General features: G+C 38.3%; 1 protein-coding gene across 1 annotated transcript in view; it reads left to right on the top strand.

The window, feature by feature from the left end:
* Nucleotides 1-20,604, top strand: part of COL3A1 (collagen type III alpha 1 chain) — a 52,058-nt gene that overhangs the window by 10,918 nt on the left and 20,536 nt on the right. Inside the window, exons 2-14 of the mRNA XM_042874438.1 lie at nt 5,231-5,439; nt 7,396-7,428; nt 7,998-8,114; nt 11,080-11,154; nt 14,383-14,448; nt 14,978-15,031; nt 15,247-15,300; nt 16,028-16,081; nt 16,239-16,292; nt 18,159-18,212; nt 18,705-18,749; nt 18,940-18,993; nt 19,959-20,003. Of these exons, the coding sequence (XP_042730372.1) occupies nt 5,231-5,439; nt 7,396-7,428; nt 7,998-8,114; nt 11,080-11,154; nt 14,383-14,448; nt 14,978-15,031; nt 15,247-15,300; nt 16,028-16,081; nt 16,239-16,292; nt 18,159-18,212; nt 18,705-18,749; nt 18,940-18,993; nt 19,959-20,003 (914 nt within the window). The remainder of the gene's footprint in view (nt 1-5,230; nt 5,440-7,395; nt 7,429-7,997; nt 8,115-11,079; nt 11,155-14,382; nt 14,449-14,977; nt 15,032-15,246; nt 15,301-16,027; nt 16,082-16,238; nt 16,293-18,158; nt 18,213-18,704; nt 18,750-18,939; nt 18,994-19,958; nt 20,004-20,604) is intronic.

Raw genomic sequence — 20,604 nt, 5'->3', positions numbered from 1 at the left:
ATTAACAATACCTAGAAGTTAGAAAGCTTCACTTTCAGTCTAAAACTCTTTTTGCTGTGAAACTTGGGAAGTCTGGGAGCCATTTAGTCACACTCCCTTCCGTTGCACCTAGTCACAGCTCTCCTTTCTGCAGACAGTGGAGAAGGACAGACTTTTAAGATGAAATTTCTGATATTTCATGGTGGTATTTGGTGTTTTACCAAGGGAGGCTTCATCCTGGACACTTCCATTTGTCCATAAACACAGTACAAAATTTGCAGCTGTTATAGGACAGTTCCAGCTGAGAGCATGTCTGGGAGGCTCAGTTTAAAAACATCTTGTTAAACCACTTTTTTTTCTTATATTTCCACCTCTTTTCCTAACTCCTATGAAACACAAACTACCTCAGGCTTTTTGAGTGCTCAGCACTTACCTCACTGGAGACCGCATGGGCTAAGCAGGCCCAGCCAGCCAATTAGTTGGTGAGGAGAGTCCGTTTGTTTCCATTACACATCACAGGATGGAATGAGCATGTTTAATTTTCTTATAAACATCTTTATAATGCCAGACAGCAAGCCCAAGCTGCTTGCTTTGAGGTAAGCTCTGTAGCATTATTTTTCTGCCCTGCAGATGGAAAGCAGGCATGATTCAGGAGCTACGGTAGATTCCTCAGGCTGCTCCAGGGTCAGGGAGAATGGGGCTATTTCCCCTGAAAAGGAACTTCATCGTCTATCTTTGGTCTTTTGATGAAACAATATATAAAACGTTGCTGGATATACAGTAGTAGACTCTAGAATAAATGCAAAAATAATTTCTGAAGTCATACAGGAAAGCAAACAACTAGGTCAGAGTAAGGAATTAGAGGATTTGTATTGTTTCCTGTTTCCAGCAGGCTTTGGACACAGTTAAATTTAGGGGTAAGGACTTCTTCATTTCAGACCTTGAGACTTGACATTAAATAACTGCAAAACCCTTTCTTGGCTGATGGTAATGACCAGAATCTGGCAGATCAAACCTTCTTAGTTCTGATGACCACTGGGATGTGTGAGTTTACATCTAATGTAATAGCTGGAAGCCTGCTTTGTCTGAAGTGGAAAAGCCTGTGGTTTCTGAGGATGCTGTTAGAAGATTTTTTCCTTTTGCCACATGAACGTGGTTAAATCGTGATCACAGTGCTTGCACAGGTACAAAGCCAAAAGCTACAAAGCCAAACTACAAAGAAGGCCAGTTTCTCAGGTCATAGTACTGGCTAACGTATTCCTCACCTCGATGGTATCAGAATTATGTCCCATATGACGTCAACTTTCAGGCCTAAATGACTGTATTTGTTTTACCATGTACCTTACCAAGCTCCTTTATGTTCCACTCTTATAGGTCCTTCAAGAGTGGATGGTGCTTTTCCTTTTAGCTCTGCCTGATTCATCTGCTTGCGTACGGCTGCTAGTGGTGCTTAGAAAATGGCAAATAATGCAAAACTAGCATATGTCAAACACCGTGTTGCCTTTTATTTACCTCTTTCTATTTTTAGTGTGACCAAGAGAAATATTACAGCAAAACACAGAAGTATTTTAAAATGTAAATACTTGCTAAAAGACCAATTTAATGTTTGCTAAAATGATTCAGGGGCCAGCAGGTCAGTGCAATAATGTTTCTGCCACAGAAACAAAGTTCTCCTTGGCCACTATATCCATAGAATCGTAGAATCATAGAATGACCTTGGTTGAAAAGGACCACAATGATCATCTAGCTTCAATCCCCCTGCTATGTGCAGGGTCGCCAACCACCAGACCAGGCTGCCCAGAGCCACATCCAGCCTGGCCTTGAATGCCTGCAGAGATGGGACATCCACAGCCTCCTTGGGCAACCTGTTCCAGTGCCTCACCACCCTCGGTGTGAAGAATTATATTCAGACTTTGAGGGGCAGAATAAGATTCTGCACTGCGTTAAGCCAACACTGATCAGTTCTAACATTTTTTGAAAACTTAGGCTAATATATGTGTTTAGGAATCCATCAGAAAATCTGGTTAAGGCAAATATGTGACTGTTTTATCACAAGTCCGGAAGCAGGGAAGTCATCTTTTTTTACAGCCTTGCTTCCTATATGTTGCTTGCCAGTGCTTTAGCACAAATCAGCTTTCCAAAGCATTTTGGAGCTAATGTTTAATCTTTATGAGCGATGCAAAATGCATTATGTCATAATATGCTGACACACAGATCTACATCTGAGCTCAGAGGGGGTGTCTTGAACAGACTAAGTCTTCCCAGATGTAAGTTTCCTTTGGAAACCTATTTAATACTTTTATTTTGCCAAAGGCCACAAAGATTCTCATTGCAACTCTGCTAGCTTATTTCTTAATTCATTTAACAACGTCCAGAAAGTTAGAGGCAAATGTGAATGTCATTATATCCAGATTTAAGCTTTTTTCCTCTCTGTCCTGTTGAACGATGCCATCTACTGCAGAATAATTGAATGACAGCCTTGCAAAAGTAGTGAAATTTGCTTTATTTCCATTCTCCTGTACAGTTAGGTTAGTGATTTAATTGTGTGTTACATGCACACACTATAACAACATTATGTTTTTAGATATATGTAATGGCATTTTTATTTAACAATCCTGTGCAAAATTTTATTTTACCCTAAACTAAACAAAATAGATCTCTTCCCTTTTTTGTGATGTTCGTAAATGAGAAGGACTTTTTAACCTGCAGAGGTAAACAGAGTCTGCTGAGTGGATCCACACCTATCCAGCTCCCTCCTTCCTCAGCAAGGTCTAGGGTCCCCAGTAGCTTTGAATGTATTCAGCCTCATACAGTACAGTGCCTTCTGGGTCTTCTTGTACACAGTGAGTCACTCACTCATGCACTGACTTACTCTGCTTCTGGTTCATTATAATTCATTTTTTTTCAGGAGCTGTTAGACCATAGAGAAGACTTCATTCATAATGCTCTCTTCTCATTTGTCAAGTACTTTTCAGATTTCTTGTTTATCAGAAAGCATTTCTCCTTAGTATTGTCAAGTTTATTTTTCACTAAATGTCTACAGGGAATTGCTGGTTTTGTAGACAAGGGAAAATGTTTAGTAGACAGACATGGGCAATTAATCAAGGAGATAATTGGTTTATTTACGCGAGACCTACTGACACGTTTATGCAGGGTGACAGCTGGGAAACCAAGCAATTTTTTTGAAACTAAATCTAGCCTAAAAGACTGAAGATGTCAAGATTCTACTGTGACATAATTGCTGTACTTATCAGATGCAGTGGCTACCAGGCAGTGTCTTCTGATGCCGTGACTCTGTGTGTAGGAAATCAGATGTACGCCTCTCAGCCAGCCAAGAGGTCTTGGTTGTCTGCCCTATTGCCTTCCTCTGAAAGCTCAGCAGAGGAAGAGGAGGAGGAGAACTTCATGGGTGACACAAAGGGGAAAGTCAGTTCAGTGGGGCCAAGAAAAAGAGCTGAGTCAGATGCATGATGTGACTCCGAAAATAATCTCGGTTGAATACAGGGCAGAAAAGTAAGCAGACTGTTCAGGTACCTGACAGGAGGATGAAGGGAAGATGAGAAGGGAGGTTATATATTATGGACCTGAGAAGATAAAATGGGGAAAAAGAGAAGTAAAAAAAGCATGAGAAGCAAGGAAGCATGTAGAAGTGGATGCCTGCCACAGAGCATGGGTATGGGTATAGAAATAGAGTCCAAGAAAAGCAAAGAGAAAGAAAAACAGAATAAAGAGAAAATTGGACCAGTGTACTAAAGCGGTAGTGGAAAAATGAAAGGTGCTGTATGTGAGAAAAGAAAAGGGGCTGCATAACTAATGCTGGTGGGCTGCAATATAGTTTTGGACTCAGTCTTGTTCCATTACAACAACTTGATGGCATTCAGAATTTTTCATGTGGAGCCAGAGGTAATTTTAATGTTAGAGCTCTGATTTATGTGTTCTGGCATTTTTATTTTTTTTTCTTTTTGAATAAGTATATGTAGTAAGACAACTTTTTATAATGCCATAGCTTTACACACATACACAAATAGCAATTGCTCCATCATTTTGTGTTTGCGAAGTTATTTTGAATTATTCACGGAAAGAATTTCTGCTTATCAAAGCATTCACTGATACCTGTATTTGTAGTCTGAGACTTCTGATATTTGTACAGAACTTAGAAGGAACTTAGATAACTTTGTGTATTTTTATATTGTGTTATTAAATGATGAGGCTGTCTGGATTTGGTTTCTTTAAGAATATACAAACCCACAGCTTAACGCTGCTTGTCATCAATCTCTTCAAATTAATTACAACAGATTTGATCAATAGAACAGCTGTTGAAAGGAATTTGCAAAGACATCAATATTACAGATCCAAAAATGCAAAGACTTGTGGCATTTGAGCAGTTGAGGGAACATCCTTGCAGGATGAGGGGTAATGGTTTTAAGTTGGGGGAGGGGAGATTTAGGTTGGACGTCAGGGGGAAGCTCTCTACAGAGAGAGTAGTGAGGTACTGGAACAGGCTGCCCAGAGAGGTTGTGGATGCCCCGTCCTTGGAGGTATTCAAGGCCAGATTGGATGGGGCCCTGGGCAGCCTGGTCTAGCATTAAACATGGAGGTTGGTGGCCCTGCATGTGGCAGGGAGGTTGGAGATTCACGATCCTTGAGATCCCTTCCAATCCTGGGCATTCTGTGATTCTGTGATTCAATCCAGATGACAAGTATGTGGCAAACCATTAATGTGAGTGTTCTTATAGATCTATTGCATATGTCAGCTTTCAAAAACCATTTCGAAAACACTTGATGCTCTCTATTGATGCAAGATGCTAGCAATGAAAGCTCATGCTAGACAGACCCCTTATTCTGCATCCTTGTGTAAGTGCTCATGTTGGCACAGTGATGCCAGTGATACACTCATCTGAGAGATTTGGAACGTTTGCTTTTTATCTGCAGCAGACAATTCAGTTGCTAATTATATAACAATAACACTGACACTGATGTTACTCGAAAGATTATTACAGATTTAATTAGGCTTTGGCTCAGCTCCAGGAGGTTTCTGCTGATGTCTATTCATAGATTCAGAAGAGACTCTGCAATTAATGTAACAGATCCTCACAGTGCGTGAAGAGAAGCTTTTAGCCTTTTACCACACACAGATAAACTATATTGCACAAGAAAACAAAACAGGCTATCTGAAAGCTTTCGTCTTATGCCTCTTTGATTTAGAAAACACGCTTGAAATAATACTGAACACTGTCTTTCTTTCCAATAGCCCTAGGAGGATGTACCCATCTCGGGCAGGAATATGCTGACAGGGATGTTTGGAAACCAGAGCCATGCCAAATCTGTGTGTGCGACTCTGGATCTGTTCTCTGTGATGACATCATCTGTGATGACCAGGAGTTAGACTGTCCCAACCCAGAGATCCCCTTCGGAGAATGCTGTCCAGTTTGCCCGCAGACAACACCACAGCCTACAAAAGTAAGTTCTCAATATGATTACTTGGGTGTTGCCAACTTTGATTGATTTTCTTTTAAATAAAGAGTGTGTCACTTTCTGACTACTGGCAAATACTTAGAATGGGCAAATTTTAACAAAACATATGAAAAGCAGCCTGAACTTACTCTGTTTTCTCTCTGTTTTGGTAAATTCAAGAATACTTCACTATTTCTGTGTTCCAGGAGAGGAGTAGTACCAGATAATAAAATACTTGTTAGTCCCTTGGACCATACAGCTAGAAGCATGAAGTCCTTCAGCCCACTTTTACATCACCAATAGGCAGAGATAAAAATAATGGGACAGAAGGCGATGATCAGCTATTAAATTTTTCTTTTTTTGGCAAAGCATAAGAATAAAGGAAACAGCTTGTTTGTTGACATGGTGCTCAAGGTATATATAATGCCAACACACTTTTCACAGCATGGTAAAAGCCTGCGTTTCTTATCATGTCAATTCAATATTATCATATAGTAAATTTACTTTTATAGAATTATTGCATTCTATGCAATTTATTTTATAGAATTATTGCATTGTAATTAGTGCATGCCAACTCTCCTGCCAAAACTGTTAGCTTAAGCTAGCTATACAGAGGTCTGCCTTGTAGAAATACTCAAAGCTCGTCTGAACATTTCATGCTGTTATGATCCATGAGATCAAAAAAAAAAAAAGTATTAAAGAAAAGTTGAAGCATGTCTATTTCTACAGACTCATAAAGATTCTTATGTGGGTATTTCATTGGGACAGACTTCTGAGATTTGAATTGCTTCCAAGTTTTGGCTGAATGATCTGTCAGTATTTCAGTATTCCTACTTTCAGCATGAGTAAGACATACAGATTGTCATACAGTCATCTTCTGCATTTGTGTCCATGCGTCGGAGAGAGGGGAGACGTACGTGTTTGTGAGAGTAAAAGAAGAGGCTGAAAGAGTTGTGTAAGCAGAAGAGGGAGACAGAAGATGCACTACTACAGTTCTAAAAATAGTGTATCTTTTTAAACATTAAATGTCACATATAAACCTGTCTCCTAGTGCTGCTAGCATTATGGTAGTGCATTTGTACATCTTCCAGAATTCCCTGAGCTACTTCACTGAGCGGGTTGCAATGGTGCAAAGGAGTGGTCCATACAAGCGTGATGGACATTCAAGCACAGCTTCCTCTCCCTTGAGTCTAGGACCTGCTTTCTGGTCAGCTGCTGGAGTGCAGGATTTTTTATTTCAGGACTGAAATCCCCAAGCAGGTTCAAACCCTGTTGAATCAGTTCTGTCATTCCTGATAACAAAGAACACGTGGGCTACTTTCTTCAGTCTTCACTTTACGAGCGTTTGGTCAGCCCACTGGAAGCTATCCTGCTGACCTTGGGTAATGGATAGGGAAAATCCACCTTGAAAAATCGGAGGCAGTTTCAGCTGAATATCCCTTGCTGTCTCTATCAGCTGAATTAGTAAAAAAAACCTGTTCTAAAATATGAATTAAGAATCCAGATATTAATCTATAAATTAATCATTAACTGAAAAAAAATAGGTAATCCGGGAGATTAGGTCTCAAAGAAAGTTTAAAATAGCTACATCATTGCATTTATTAACATGCCTTTTTAGTGGACTGACAGGAATATAAGAAAACTGTCCCTTGTAGACTTAGTGCATTCAGTGGCAAAACTCTGCTGATTTCATTAGTGCCAGGTTTTTACCTGGAGCAGGTGCACACACTTAATGAATACACCATAAAAATGTAGATGAAAGACTGACAAAAAAACCCAAACAAACAAACAAAAAAACCTCGGCTTCTAAATATGCTGAGCAAGAGTAAACAAAATGTGTTTGATAAATCTATATTCCAATATTTAAATGTCTTTTCATCTTGTTTCATATACATATATTCAGTTTTCAGTTTGATTTTGGCTTTCTTTCTTAATTTAATTAATGTTCCTTTTTTTTTCTAGCTTCCGTACGCGCAAGGCCCCAAGGGAGACCCAGTAAGTAAAGGGTTGTTTGTATTTTTTTCTCAAGAAAACTAACAAAATAAAAAGCCAGTTCTTACAGTGCTATAAATCCCATTCGGACTGCTGAAATAACCAGTTTTACTTGATGTCTGCATTGTCTTCAGATCTGCCTTAAAGTTACTTTGAAGTAATTTCTTTAGCTTCAACACAAATAATTCAGGTTGGAGAAAAAGAGAGAGAACTTACTTCAAACTGTACTACTTGTTATTGTTTTATTTTTTCCCAGTAAAAAAAAATCTGGATTCAACTTGCAGTATTAATTTCACATTCAGGAATTGACTAGTTTAATATTTCTAATGTGCTTGATCAAACTTAGGTTGCAGTAAGGCTCTACCTGCTAGTAATTTTTTCATCATGTGAATTTTGCCTACTGTCTGTCTCTTTCTTGAATGATCAGGTGTGCACCTAGTTATGCTTCATAGAGGAAGCTTCCCACCCCAGTTGCATGTGCTTTGCTATGAATCGAAGTGTTTGTCCCACAATGCCCTTGCACTCTGAGGCAAACTTTAATGTCTGTATGTGCTATGTTTGTGTCTCGGCAGGGATCTCCTGGTTCTCCGGGCAGAACTGGTGCCCCTGGGCCCCCAGGACAGCCAGGGAGTCCTGGAGCTCCCGGTCCCCCTGGTATCTGCCAGTCATGTCCCAGCATCAGCGGAGGTGTAAGTAATCACTGTGATCAGCTTCTACTTTGTTACTCAGAAGCAACATCCAACCTTTAGCCAAAGCCAGGCTCTGTTAGGCTGGCAATGATTTCCAGAGGTGAATAAAGAATGAGTGGGGTGGCAGTAAATCTTGGGTGTCTTTCAGCCTTTTCCAGTCCTCAGAAAACCGTGAGGCAGGTAAATCAGCACAGTGTTACAAGGAGCCCACGACTGAAAGGTGGACGTGTCCTGGAGAAACTTCGCACACAATATAGTTAATAGCAATATGTCATTGGATGCTTCGTTTCACCCACAAGGCTTATGGTGAATTGGCAATAGGAGACATCCTGTAATGTGTGAATCACAGTATTATCCCTTTGGTTTTGTTTTAAAAAATACATAGGGGAGTGATTTTCAAAACAGTGAAGAACCTATTCATTGTACCTTCACACATACGATGCTTTCAGAGGCATCTGTCTGTAATTTGTCCCTTTGAAAAACTCAGTTGAGTAACAGCGTTTGGGATTTTTGTTTATTTTCTTCCTGTGAGACTTGGCTGAAGTGCAGTTAAATTTCAGTTTTATCTTGTTTTTAAAAACATCTGGTGCCATACCTGATGATGGTCTTAAATGACTCAGAAATATCTGATTAGTGTGCTGGAGAAAGTATGTTCCCTCAAGCTTAAAGACTATGGATCTCTCTCACTTTCCTTTATTTTGCTCAGTGCATGTTTAAAAAGAAAACATCCCCAGGCAACTAAACTGAAACTCAGGTCCTCTGTTTGCAGAGGAGTGCCATTTTGGTTGCTATTTGTTACATTGCCTCTTTATTTTTGGCCCACCAAACCTTAAGTTCTGTTTTGAACAGCAGACATAGCAAAAGAGCTCCTCAGATCTTAGTGGGGTGACGGCCCAAAACCCTGTGACCCCGGTGTAGCATGAATACTACCAGCATTAGCTGAATCATGAAGACATTTTAGTATTGTTTCAGCTTTGGATATCTAAAAATCCATCCTCAAGGGAATTAGCCGTGATTTTTAGGCACGAGTAGCCTTGGTAGCTGTGCTCAGCAATGTATTTTAATTGAATTAAACATTTTCTTCATCTTAACTTTTTTCAGAATGTGGCAGTGTTCTTTGTTGTACTCTAAGTGGTTTGTGCTGCATCGTGGGGAATTCAAACTGCAGATCCTGTGCAGCTGGATTTGTTAAGTTGTTGATTCACAGTTAGCACTTAGAGAAGAGGTCTCATTGTTTCCCAGGCAATCGAGCAAGGCCAGCTTTACAAGATGCAAAGTGCAAAACTGTTACAAATTTATGATAAAACAGTTGTTCCTTTTGAATATAGGCTTCCACAGTTTCATAGCTTCCATATATTCTTCCTGTGCACAGGTGAGCCAAAATCTAAGGAAAGATGCCTTTTATTTTCCTTTTTCATTCTGAAAGCAATTGTGTGATAAGGACTGGGCAGTTGGAGAGATGTACAGCTGGTTAGCTAACCACCCTCAGTGGACATCACAATAACACAACAGGAGAGCCAGCGCTTTGGGCCTGGCACATGCAGATACAAGACAGTATCTAGTATCTAACTGAACTAGTTTCCCATTCCAGTGGTGTTGAAACCGAGTGCAGTGACTGATACCGGTAGCAGAGGATCCTTCTTCACCAGGCCAGTGGAAATGCTCAGTCTGAGGTGGTTTGGATCATCGACCAGAACACTGCTTATATTCACTCTTTTCTTTTCAACCGCTTACCTGCATTAATGCCATATTATTCAACTAAGTTCCCCAACATCTGAGGAACAAAATCAGCGTCAAATAAAAGGCTTACGTAGGCTTTTCTTTAAAAACTGATTGTAAAATTCATTAATATTTTATGTAAGTGGGCATGTCAGAGATGCTGTCTGCTGTCACAAAGCCCTACAAGACGTGTGTTCTCTCCATAATTTCAACTGAACTTCATTGGTTTTAAGACAAATTGTCCAAAGCATTGAGGCTGTACTGCCTGGCCTCAAAAGGGAGGGCTGTTTATGAATTATCAAAGGTGGAAAGGAAGAAAGGCAAAGATGGAAAATGGCTCTATGAAAAAATACGTAACATTTCATTTTTGGAGATGTGTAAATTCCCAGTCAGGAGGTAAAAAAATTTCTTTGAGACTCAAAGAGGAATAGGCTTATACGCAGGCAAGAGATTTTTTTGCTACAGAATGCCTTAAAATGACTCATGATTTAGCCACAGGTAAAAGATATTTTAATAATAGACTGTTGGACTGTGCAAAATAAAATATTTCATCAACTTTCTTGGGAGACAACTAAGTCCAAGAAAGAAAAATTGGGGGTGAGGGGAGTTAGAGATGGAAGAGAGGTAATGGAGAATGAAAAGAGGAGATAATGACAGTTTTGGGGTTCAGGTGATGCCCAGTTGCAAGGACAAACAGTGTACGCTCACAGCATAGGAAGCTGATGTTTCCATGACCAAAAAAGGTACTAGCTGGGCTAGTCTTATGGATGATACTAAATAATATATATAAATGAGTTAATTCTATTCATTTACCATACGAACATATGAAAATGTTTGACTTGTAGCTGTATGAGAACTGCTGAATCTCGGCCTGAACCTCTGGTTGATCACCTGAGGTGAGCAATGAGTCAGCCATGGGAGCACAGGTGAAGGCAATTCACCTGTGCTGCTGGAAGGGGTGGAGCCTGGCTCCATCTCTCCTAGAGCCTTTTGAGAGCTGACTGCCAGCGGGAAAGGATCTCTTTTGGAGGTCTCTTTTCTGGAGTTTTGCATTGAGCCCAGGATGTGGGTTGAGCATTGTATCCATTGTCTTTTTTCTTGTTATATCATACTTTGCCAAACTTTGCCAAATTGTCTTGCTTATTTCATAATTATAAGATCTTTACATTCATTGATTATACACTTGCAAACATCTTTTTTTTCTTTCTTTTTTTTTTTTTTTCTTTTCTGTTTATTTCTTTTACAGAGTTTCTCTCCACAGTATGACTCCTATGATGTGAAGGCTGGCTCAGTTGGCATGGGTTATCCTCCCCAGGCCATTGTAAGATGATCAACTTTTTCTCTGTCCTGTAATTTAAAAAAAAAACTTGCTTGTAGATTATGCCTTGGATGTCTGTGTATCCTGATTAGAATTTAACAAATTAAGTTTAAATTTAATTGTTGCCTGCAAGTGTAATATGTGCAGTTTTCTTGTTGTTATGATTCTAGAAAGTAGTTATAGATTATCTACTGTGGTTTTTTTTTTCTTTGCCTTGTTTCTTTCTTTTTTTCCTTGTCTCACCTTCTGCTTTCTAACATCTTTGTGATTCATTTTTTTTATGCTAGCCCAGCATTTATCTTTTTTCTCTGTGTATCCTCATCGTTTATCTGCTTGGTATTCTTCTCATGACAGCTTTCCTCAATCTCCACTGCATTTTAACCTTTTCTACTGTGCTAAGTTTTCCTTTATTAATTCAACAGCATCTTGTCTTTACTCAGTCTGATTTTTCCATACGTGCTCACATTTCCAAAACTCACATTAACTTGATAACAAGTAAATAAAGCCCTGCTATAATCTCCTTTCGTCTCAGGAGTCAGAGCTTTTTACATTCTCATTTTATGATTGTGAATTTTTTTACCCACAGCTATTCAGACTGTGTACTGTACCTTCCTGCTAGGCCTGACCCAAGCTTTTCAAAGCTTTTTTTTTTTTCTTAGTGAGCTAAAGCTTGGGTTGCTTTGTTTCCAACATAAAGTAGATGGCAAAAGTTGAAACTCACGACTTTTCTTTTAGACACCAGGAGTTTTAGATACTCACCACTAGTGACATGGTGCATTCTTACAGCAGTGATATCATACTGACATCTGAAAGTATCTTTCTTGATTCAGGCAACCTGTTATGTGATGGATGTAGTTAATTGCTATTCTTTGGAGTGAGCTGCTGCTTCATTTAAGAGTAATTTTGATTTCTAACCTCATGCTGCATAGCCATGTTTGGTACCACGTGTTTCAACGTGTCCAGACAGTCCCAAGCAAATTTATTGTTTTTCAGGGTTCCATCAGATCATCCAGTGAAATAAATGTTGCTTAATTCTGGCAGCTGTTTGTCCTGGACAGTAGTTCATTGTTTTCATACCTTTCATTTCACCTGTTTATTTTTAGCTCATTCATTTGCCAATGTGATCATTCATACACTGGTCTATTAAGTCTTTCATGTTTGCATTTGTTTGTTTGTTCATTTTTTTTCAGCTCATTACAGTTTTTCCTACAGCTTTTCATATCATCTACTTTTGGTAACTTATGGTCTTCATATGGGGTGTGCTGAACCAGGCTGATAACAGGGTTACCTTTAAGTTAACAAACATAGTTACTTCTCTCTAATAGGGTATTTTTCAACAAGAAGCTTAGTGACATCTTGTTTTGATTTAAATTAAATTCATAAATGCAATTAAATATTTACTTAATTGGTCATGCTAGAATATTTTCAACCAGAGGGGTGTGTGTGTGTATATATATTTGTCGCCTGTTCTTTTATATTGCATCATGCAGTATACGTGAGGGTGACAGTGAAGGTGATAGAGAACTGGACTAGGTTGCCCAGAGAGGCTGTAGATTCTCCTTCTCTGGACGTAATGAAAATCCATCTGTGTTACCTACTGTTGGAAACCTGCTTTAGGAGAGATTGGACTCAATGATACCTGTCTTCCAACCCCCTCAATTCTGTATTTTTGTGATCATGCAATATATGACTGCAGATTCAGTAGCAGAGCAGGGCTAGGCAGGTGTGACTGAAGTCACTGAAACTAAGCAACATTTATCATTAACATTACATAGATTCTTGTTGTTAACTCTAATATCCAAACTGAAATAATCTGGAAGCATAATAAAATTAAAAACAACAGCTGTAGTATTGACTTCTGTCAATACGGTGCCTGGTTTTTTCTCAGTCACACATCTCCGTTCCTGTCTTTCCAGTGTCCTTCTACTGCATGTGGACTGATTTTTGTATTTTACACTTCTGTTTCTCTGCATTTGCTCATATAACTGCCATGTACTGTTTTGACCCTTTACCTTAGTACACATCCTAATGAAAATCCAGTCATTTATTCGCAGTCTGGAGACACTGGTAGTGAGCAAACGCCATTCCTAATATTGAGTTTATCTCTCCAGTGTGTACCCTGAAAAAGTATAACATCTGTTTGTTTGTAGGCAGATGTCTGACCAGTAGAATGCACCTGCTGAGTTCATGATTCCAGTCCATGTTGAATCCAGCCTTAGTTTGTGCTAAAAGTTTTGCAGCAGTTAAAAGAGGGACTGCCCATTGTATTCTTATACTGACAGCAACCCAGTCTACACTGACTACTCTGCCACTTGGTACACTTTTTGACTTAGAAAATAGCAGCTATTAGTGATTCTCATCTTTAGACAAAAGACAATCAGTGAAAGAGCATTAAGTCATATATGTCCAGTATAGTAATATACTCTATTATATATACTGCTGTGCTAGAACTATACCGTTAATCTTGTATCACAAAAACAAATTTCCCAAAACATCTGTATTACATGACCTTTTCTGACACCACTTAATAATATTCTGCAAAACATGCTGTGTACTACATTAAATTGTAGCATATATTGCTGTGTAGCAGCACAGTTTCTCATGTAATTCCTGTAATTCATTTTCTTTGGCTCTATCAAATATATAAAAAATTAAATTTAGTAAAAGTTTTTTTTTTTTTTTTTTTTTTTTTTAATTAAAGAACCACTAATAGCTGCAGTAAACCACTGTGATAATTTTCCAGTTTTTCTGTTTGCAATTTCAAATGCTGCTGTAGTTGTTACTGCTAAAGGTAGAAAAATTAACATTTTTCTCAAATTTTGATTTTCCTTGCTTTTTTACTCATTTAATTCATTTTTTACCCATTAAATGAAGAACAGTGCTACTGATTTTAGTTATTCTTTATGTACACAGAAATTTCTTCCTGAGTCCTTTGATTAGTCCAGGTAGCATGTATGCTTTATGACTTCACACTGTTGTGTTCAGGAAAGAACCCAATGGCAGAAGTACATGCTTTGTTGACAAACGACAAGAACCTTAATTCATTAAGTCCTAGCATCTTAAACTGAGTTCACTTACTGCACCAGATGCATGTCACAGTGGATTTTTCTCAGTACTAATAATCATTCATATGTAAAATTTATTTAATAGTTGTTGGTGATATTGCAGCTGCACTAAGCTTTCTATCTGTATTACACTGATATAATGACTGTTTTTTAATCTGCTATATAGAGTGGCTTTCCAGGACCCCCTGGCCCCAGTGGCCCACCTGGTCCGCCCGGTCATGCAGGTCCCCCTGTAAGTAATATTAATGTTTTCATAAATGTCTGACTTTTTTATCTGAGCCTATCCTTTTTTCTGTCAGAAATACTAGATAGAATTTTGACTGTTAAGACACTAAGCTGAAGAATTTTACAGATAGATGTCACCTCTTATTTTGGGGGCTCTACCATCTCAGTGGAGAGACTCAGTAGCTGAGGGTTTTATACTGTGCTGAAGTCCATGAGTGCTCTGGGTTTACAGCAGTTCTGTGGGGTGTTGTCCCCAGAGCTGGATTTTGCCCTTAAAATATATCGCTGCCTATGAGCCATTGCAGAATTCCCAAATGTTTGTTCCCACAGAAATGTCACAGGAGATAAAGGGAAATAGAAATCTGAGTGCGTGCTCAGTGAACACACAAAGGGTTTGAGGTTTTAGAGATGTAGTTTTAATTCTGTTTTCATAGAGGCGTATTCTGATTGGTTATGAGATCGTCATAAAATACAGTAGCACCATAGCACAGTGCATGGAATTGTTCATGTATTAACTGCCTTTTGCTGCATTATAGGGCTCTAATGGATACCAAGGTCCCCCTGGAGAACCGGGACAACCTGGCCCTTCTGTATGTATACTTTACTTACCAGGATATTTGTTAAAGGCATGATCTTACAAGCATGCATCTCTGTGTCATCGCTGAAGTGGGTTGTAATCTGACAGTTCACCCTATCTGTTTACTATTGTCTGTGTCAAATGTGCAAATGTTTTATGGCAACTAAAGCATTTTTAATTTGAAATTACATTATTACATTATACTTAATATTCATTATTTTTCTTCAGGGTCCTCCTGGCCCTGCTGGAATGATAGGCCCAGCCGGTCCACCAGGAAAAGATGTAAGTTCATTATTAATCATAATATTTATAGATTCAGGAATGGGAAAAGCAGGAGTTCATCAAATAGAAAGATAGAAGAGCGCACAGACAGTGTTGCATTTAAGAATCTTTAACTTGCCAGTTTCTTGGTTGGACACCATGACTGTAAGAAACTGTATTTGTCTTACAGGAGATATTTTTTCCTTCCGAGGAAGTTTCAACTTTAGCAGGCAATGTGATTAAGGGAAAAATAAACAAATGAACGTAAAAGCCTCTAACCATAAATTATTTTTCATCAGCTGCAAAATAATTCAATTAGCAGTTACAAAAATGAGAGGATGATAAAGGTGTTACCTGCTCCCTACAAGTATTGCTTTGCAAGTTAAGGTTTTAAAGCCATCTTTTGACTCACAGCTGGAAGTCCTGCATAGTTATAGTACAAAGAGGCAATCGAGTAGTTTGTGTTCGTTTTGAGTGTTTCACCATGAAAAACAAGTTTATCTGTGGTGATTCCACTTATTCTTAAGGGGTGGATTTAAATTTATTACTTGTCAATCAATATCTTCATAAAAATTGTGTTAATTCTGCCAGTGTTTTTTCAGAAGACATTTACCCTGGTGTAATTTTCCTGCTGTCTTAATCTGAAGTTTCTTCTGCTTGTTTCCACTCATCTTGATGTACCAGGACCAGTTCTTTGTCAGTAACTGAAACAGTAGCAAAGAAGTCAAAAATTCCCTTTTTTCTATAGGGAGAACCAGGAAGACCAGGAAGGAATGGAGACCGTGGAATTCCTGGATTACCGGTATGAAAAATCCACAAGCAGTTATCTAATGACAGGATTTGTTTTCTCAATTTATGTTACTCTAATGCTAATGAACATGACACATAATGAGTGGTGGTTTGCGCCCTTTGTACAGTAAGCATGTAACTTGCTCATCTTTCTGTGTTTGTGTGTTTAGGGTCACAAAGGGCACCCTGGAATGCCTGGGATGCCTGGAATGAAAGGTGCACGAGTAAGTACTGACTATTCTGAATATATTGAGATCTAATGATCTACATGAGCCATGGAGTCTGTAGCTCAATCTGAGCTGTAGAATCATAAAACCACCAAAGTTGGAATAGATCTCCACGATCATCCAATTCAACCGTCTACCTATCACCAGTAGTTCCCACTAAACCATGTCTCTCAGTGTAGCATCTGAATATTTCTTGAACACCTTCAAGGGCTGTGACTTCCCCACCTCCTGGGCACCTCCAGTGCTGGATCATTCTTTTGGAGAAGTATTGCTTAATGTTCAAACTGAATCTCCCCTGGTGCATCTTAAGGCCATTCCTTCTAGTTCTATCACTAGTTACTTGGGAGAAGAAGCTGACTCCCACCTCACCAGAAGCTTTGTTCAGATATTTGTAGGGATGGATAAGGTCACCACTGAGCCTCCTCTTCTCCAGACTAAATAATCTCAGTTATGGTGTTGCACTTTTGTGATTCTTCAACTGCCATTGAAGAGATAAAATTAAAGGCTAATTTCTGGATAATGTAATCTGACCTTCCGTGATACAGACTGTTCAATTTGATCTCAATTACTGCAATTTATATCAATTTACTTCAATTGCAGTGCCCTGTGCAAAATGACATGTTAAAGCATGCATTACAGAAAAACATCTGCTCTTACCTAATGGAAATAGCAGTGTGGAGGCTTCCAAACTTTCCTTCAGAAAATTTTCTGGTAGCTGATAGCATTCTCTTTTAAAAATAGGCTCCTTTATGTAAAATCTTCTGTGCTCATGTGCTGTTGCAGTTATAAAATCCCACAGGCAAAAGTTGTTTCCTCCATCTTGCACAGCACTTACACTGAGATCCAAGTCTACCTGAAAGTGTTTCAGTATTATGAAGATACGTATATGACGTGATAAATCTAAGCGATTATGCACCACGTAATGCAAGTATTATTAAACAGAATTAATGTTTTGAAAAAAGAACACTGAGTGACCAACAGTGGCAATGTAGGCTACACTGTTAAAGTGAGTGGCTAGAAAGCAGTATTTGTCAGCCAACTTGCTAACTTACTGTGGTAACAGTTTTTTCATAATAGATTGTATAAAGTGTAAGACAATATGCAGTTGAAAAATAATTGTTGTAAAAGCATTTGCAGGGCCAAAATAAGTAAACATTATATAGTATGAACTGTACTGATAAAAATGAAAGATTGATTTAGATTTGTAGCTATCGTATAAATAACTGTTCCGTGATTCCATCCCCATCACCCTTCTTTAATTTTATGATGTTATAGCTTTAAATATGAAGGAAAATAATATAAATGTACGTAAAATCAACCAAAGTTCAAGAAGGTACATAAAGGCTCTTCTTTTCATCACTTCTACTTTTTGTTTGTACCTCAAAAATAAAGAGTAAGCAATTATAGCTATAAATTCATTTTAGAAATTGTTTCTATTGTCTGCTTTAAGCAGTCAGCTTGCACCTGTTATGCTAATGAAATAACAACTATATTTAGCTTTTATTCTATGTCTGTTATAATGTACAGTCAGTAAAATGTATTTAAACCTCTCTTTTAATATCAATATTTGATCTGTGCGATGGTAGGAAAACCAGCTGAAATGAGACTGAGAGTGAGCTCTCAGCAGTGTAATCTGGAGCCCACAATTTATTCCATGTACACAGAGATACTCTGTCACTCTAGTTTTCTCACGTAGCATTTTCTTAAAAAATAAAATCTGTATTTGCTACTCCAATTCTATAAGAACATGTAAAAGATTTTACTGTTTTTCAAAGGCGTTTTCAGTTCTTTTCAGATTTACAATAATCATAAGAAACAACGTACTTGAATACTGTTCACAGATCTGGTTTTCCTCTCCCACAGGGTTTTGATGGAAAAGATGGTGCTAGAGGTGACAGTGGTGCTCCTGGTCCAAAGGTAAAATAGCTAGTAATTTTTTTTGTACATTACTGTTCTCCATTACTTGTTATGTAGCTATGCTTTGCATGTTATGCTCTTACAGAAAGCCATTAAGTATTGAAATTTATCGAACCTTTCCATGAAAAGGATGAGAATCATGCTGATAAGAGTTGGACTTTGTAAACCGTATATTGCACTGACTTTCTAGCTGTGAAAGAGCCATGATTCAAAAATAAGAGGACGTCCTCAGATCATTTGACTTTATTGTATAATAATAAATTACCAGATCTTCCCAATTATTTCTTTTCTGTTTAGATATTTTGTTCTGGCACTTTTTTACACATTTTACATTTCACAGACATCAGTGTATGCTGTGGACACTCAGCACCGCGTGGTCAGGCACAGAGAATTGGATTGTCTTAATTCCATGTCTCTTCCTCTTCAATAAACCAATAAACAGTCTCACCACAGTTCATTCTGTAATTGTTTGGTGTTTTCTTTACACCACAGGGTGAAGCTGGTCAACCTGGAGCAAACGGATCACCAGGCCAACCGGTAAATATTTTTAGCATGTAGCATGTAAATAGAAGTGCCAGTGGTGTTTTTTTCTTAACAGATTAACTCATTTTTATTTTAATTACCCTACTACGTGTATTGCCGATACTGAGCTCTGCAAAGAAAAGAAATGGTAGACCCTATGTATTCAGGAAGCTGTGTGGCAGACTCGTTTTCTCATGTTTTCTAGGGACCAAGAGGTCCAACTGGTGAAAGAGGAAGACCTGGAAATCCCGGTGGCCCTGTAAGTAATTAATTATGGCTGTTGATCTTATCAACGAGCAGCACATTTTATTTCAGTATTTTGGGAATTCCCTGGTCATGGATTTATTTTAAAATAGCTGTATTGTAAGGGATTGGATAACTACATAGCATCTGTAAAATCACGTATGGAAACATATTAGTCTCCAGCTGAAGATGACAGTTAAGTACGACACATTTTTGACTTACAACTTGTGGGCAGTGTTATTATTTCCTTTTTTAACTGAGTAGATTCATTTTGTGGGGAAGCTTAGTGTTTCAACAAAAGCTTAGGTTCATCCAATAAGAACAGGGAGGTGGAGTGGAAGGAAAGAGCAAGAGAGAAAAAAACCTAATCTCAGAACTTCCTTGCAGGAAGAAGGTAAAAGCTGCATTCACACCAAGGTTAGGAGGTATATTCAGTGTCCTGAAAGAAATCACAATTGATAGCATTTGGCAAAATTAACAAAGCTCTACTAACTTGTAATAACAAGCAGTGTGTTCTTACAACATCTGCATATCCTCAGTGGCAGACCTAGTCTATCATGTCTCAGTGATTTAAAGCAGTGGGCTTTCAATCACACCTGCTGAGATATCACATTCTGTAGGCTTCTGGAGTGAAATTTTAGCGTTGAATGTGAACTAGAATTAACCAGTATTGTGATTTTTACATATTCAACTGTAAAAACTGGCTACACGGGTGATGCTTGTGACTGTCATTTCATTAAGAAATCTCTTAAGTATCTATTTTCCTGTCGTATTATTACAGTGCAAGGCACATGAAGCGATAAATATTCCTTCCGTAATATTTAGTTAATGGTTATTCTGGAATGTCTCACCTGGAGAATCCTTGGATTTTTGGTAAACTGAGGAGGATAGTACAAACACAAAAAGATGCTTTGTGAGCAATGGGACTAGAAGATGGGTTCTGCTTCCAAGCAAATGCTCATACCTTTGTTCTTTCCATAGGGTGCCAGTGGCAAAGATGGAGCCCCAGGAGCATCAGGCCCACCTGTAAGACTTACAGTTTGAATTCAAATGTTCGTGTTCTTCAAGTGTTAGTCAAGATTCTTGAAGCCTACAGCAAAAATAGGAGACTTCTAACACTTTATATCAGAAAATGCATATATCTGGAGACGCATTCTACTCAGGGAACATGCAGTTGGATAGAACTGTAGTTCTCTATGCAGAAAAAAATGAGCAGTCTTATCAAAGGCAATATTTAGCTGAAGTGTGCAAAAGTTTTTTTCGTCTTCATGACGAAACCTCAGCATGCCCCTATGTATGTGTAACACTTGAATTGACTTCTTTTTCTTACATCTCTTTTCTTAATACAAATTTTAATGCATTTTATAACTTAATGTCTGTCATGATAAATTTATGTGGTTTTTTATCTTATAACAAAAATTCTGCTGAGCATGGAAGTCAGGGGAAGTGACATATAGGTGTGATGTTTTAGGTCTAGCCAAGGTTCATCTTCTACAACATGATTTGTTTCGGTTATTTTGCCAGGTGTTTCATTATTCAGAGAATAATGTCATAATCAGACATCTTTTTAAAACTTTGGAGTAGTTATATCCATATGGCTTTTTACTTCTTGTATTAATAGTATTTC

The sequence above is a fragment of the Lagopus leucura genome, unplaced genomic scaffold (genome assembly GCF_019238085.1).
Source record: "Lagopus leucura isolate 7727_CA_CO unplaced genomic scaffold, USGS_WTPT01 Super-Scaffold_100012, whole genome shotgun sequence".
In the NCBI taxonomy this organism is placed as follows: domain Eukaryota; kingdom Metazoa; phylum Chordata; class Aves; order Galliformes; family Phasianidae; genus Lagopus; species Lagopus leucura.
This window is presented reverse-complemented; position numbering and strand designations above follow the sequence as displayed.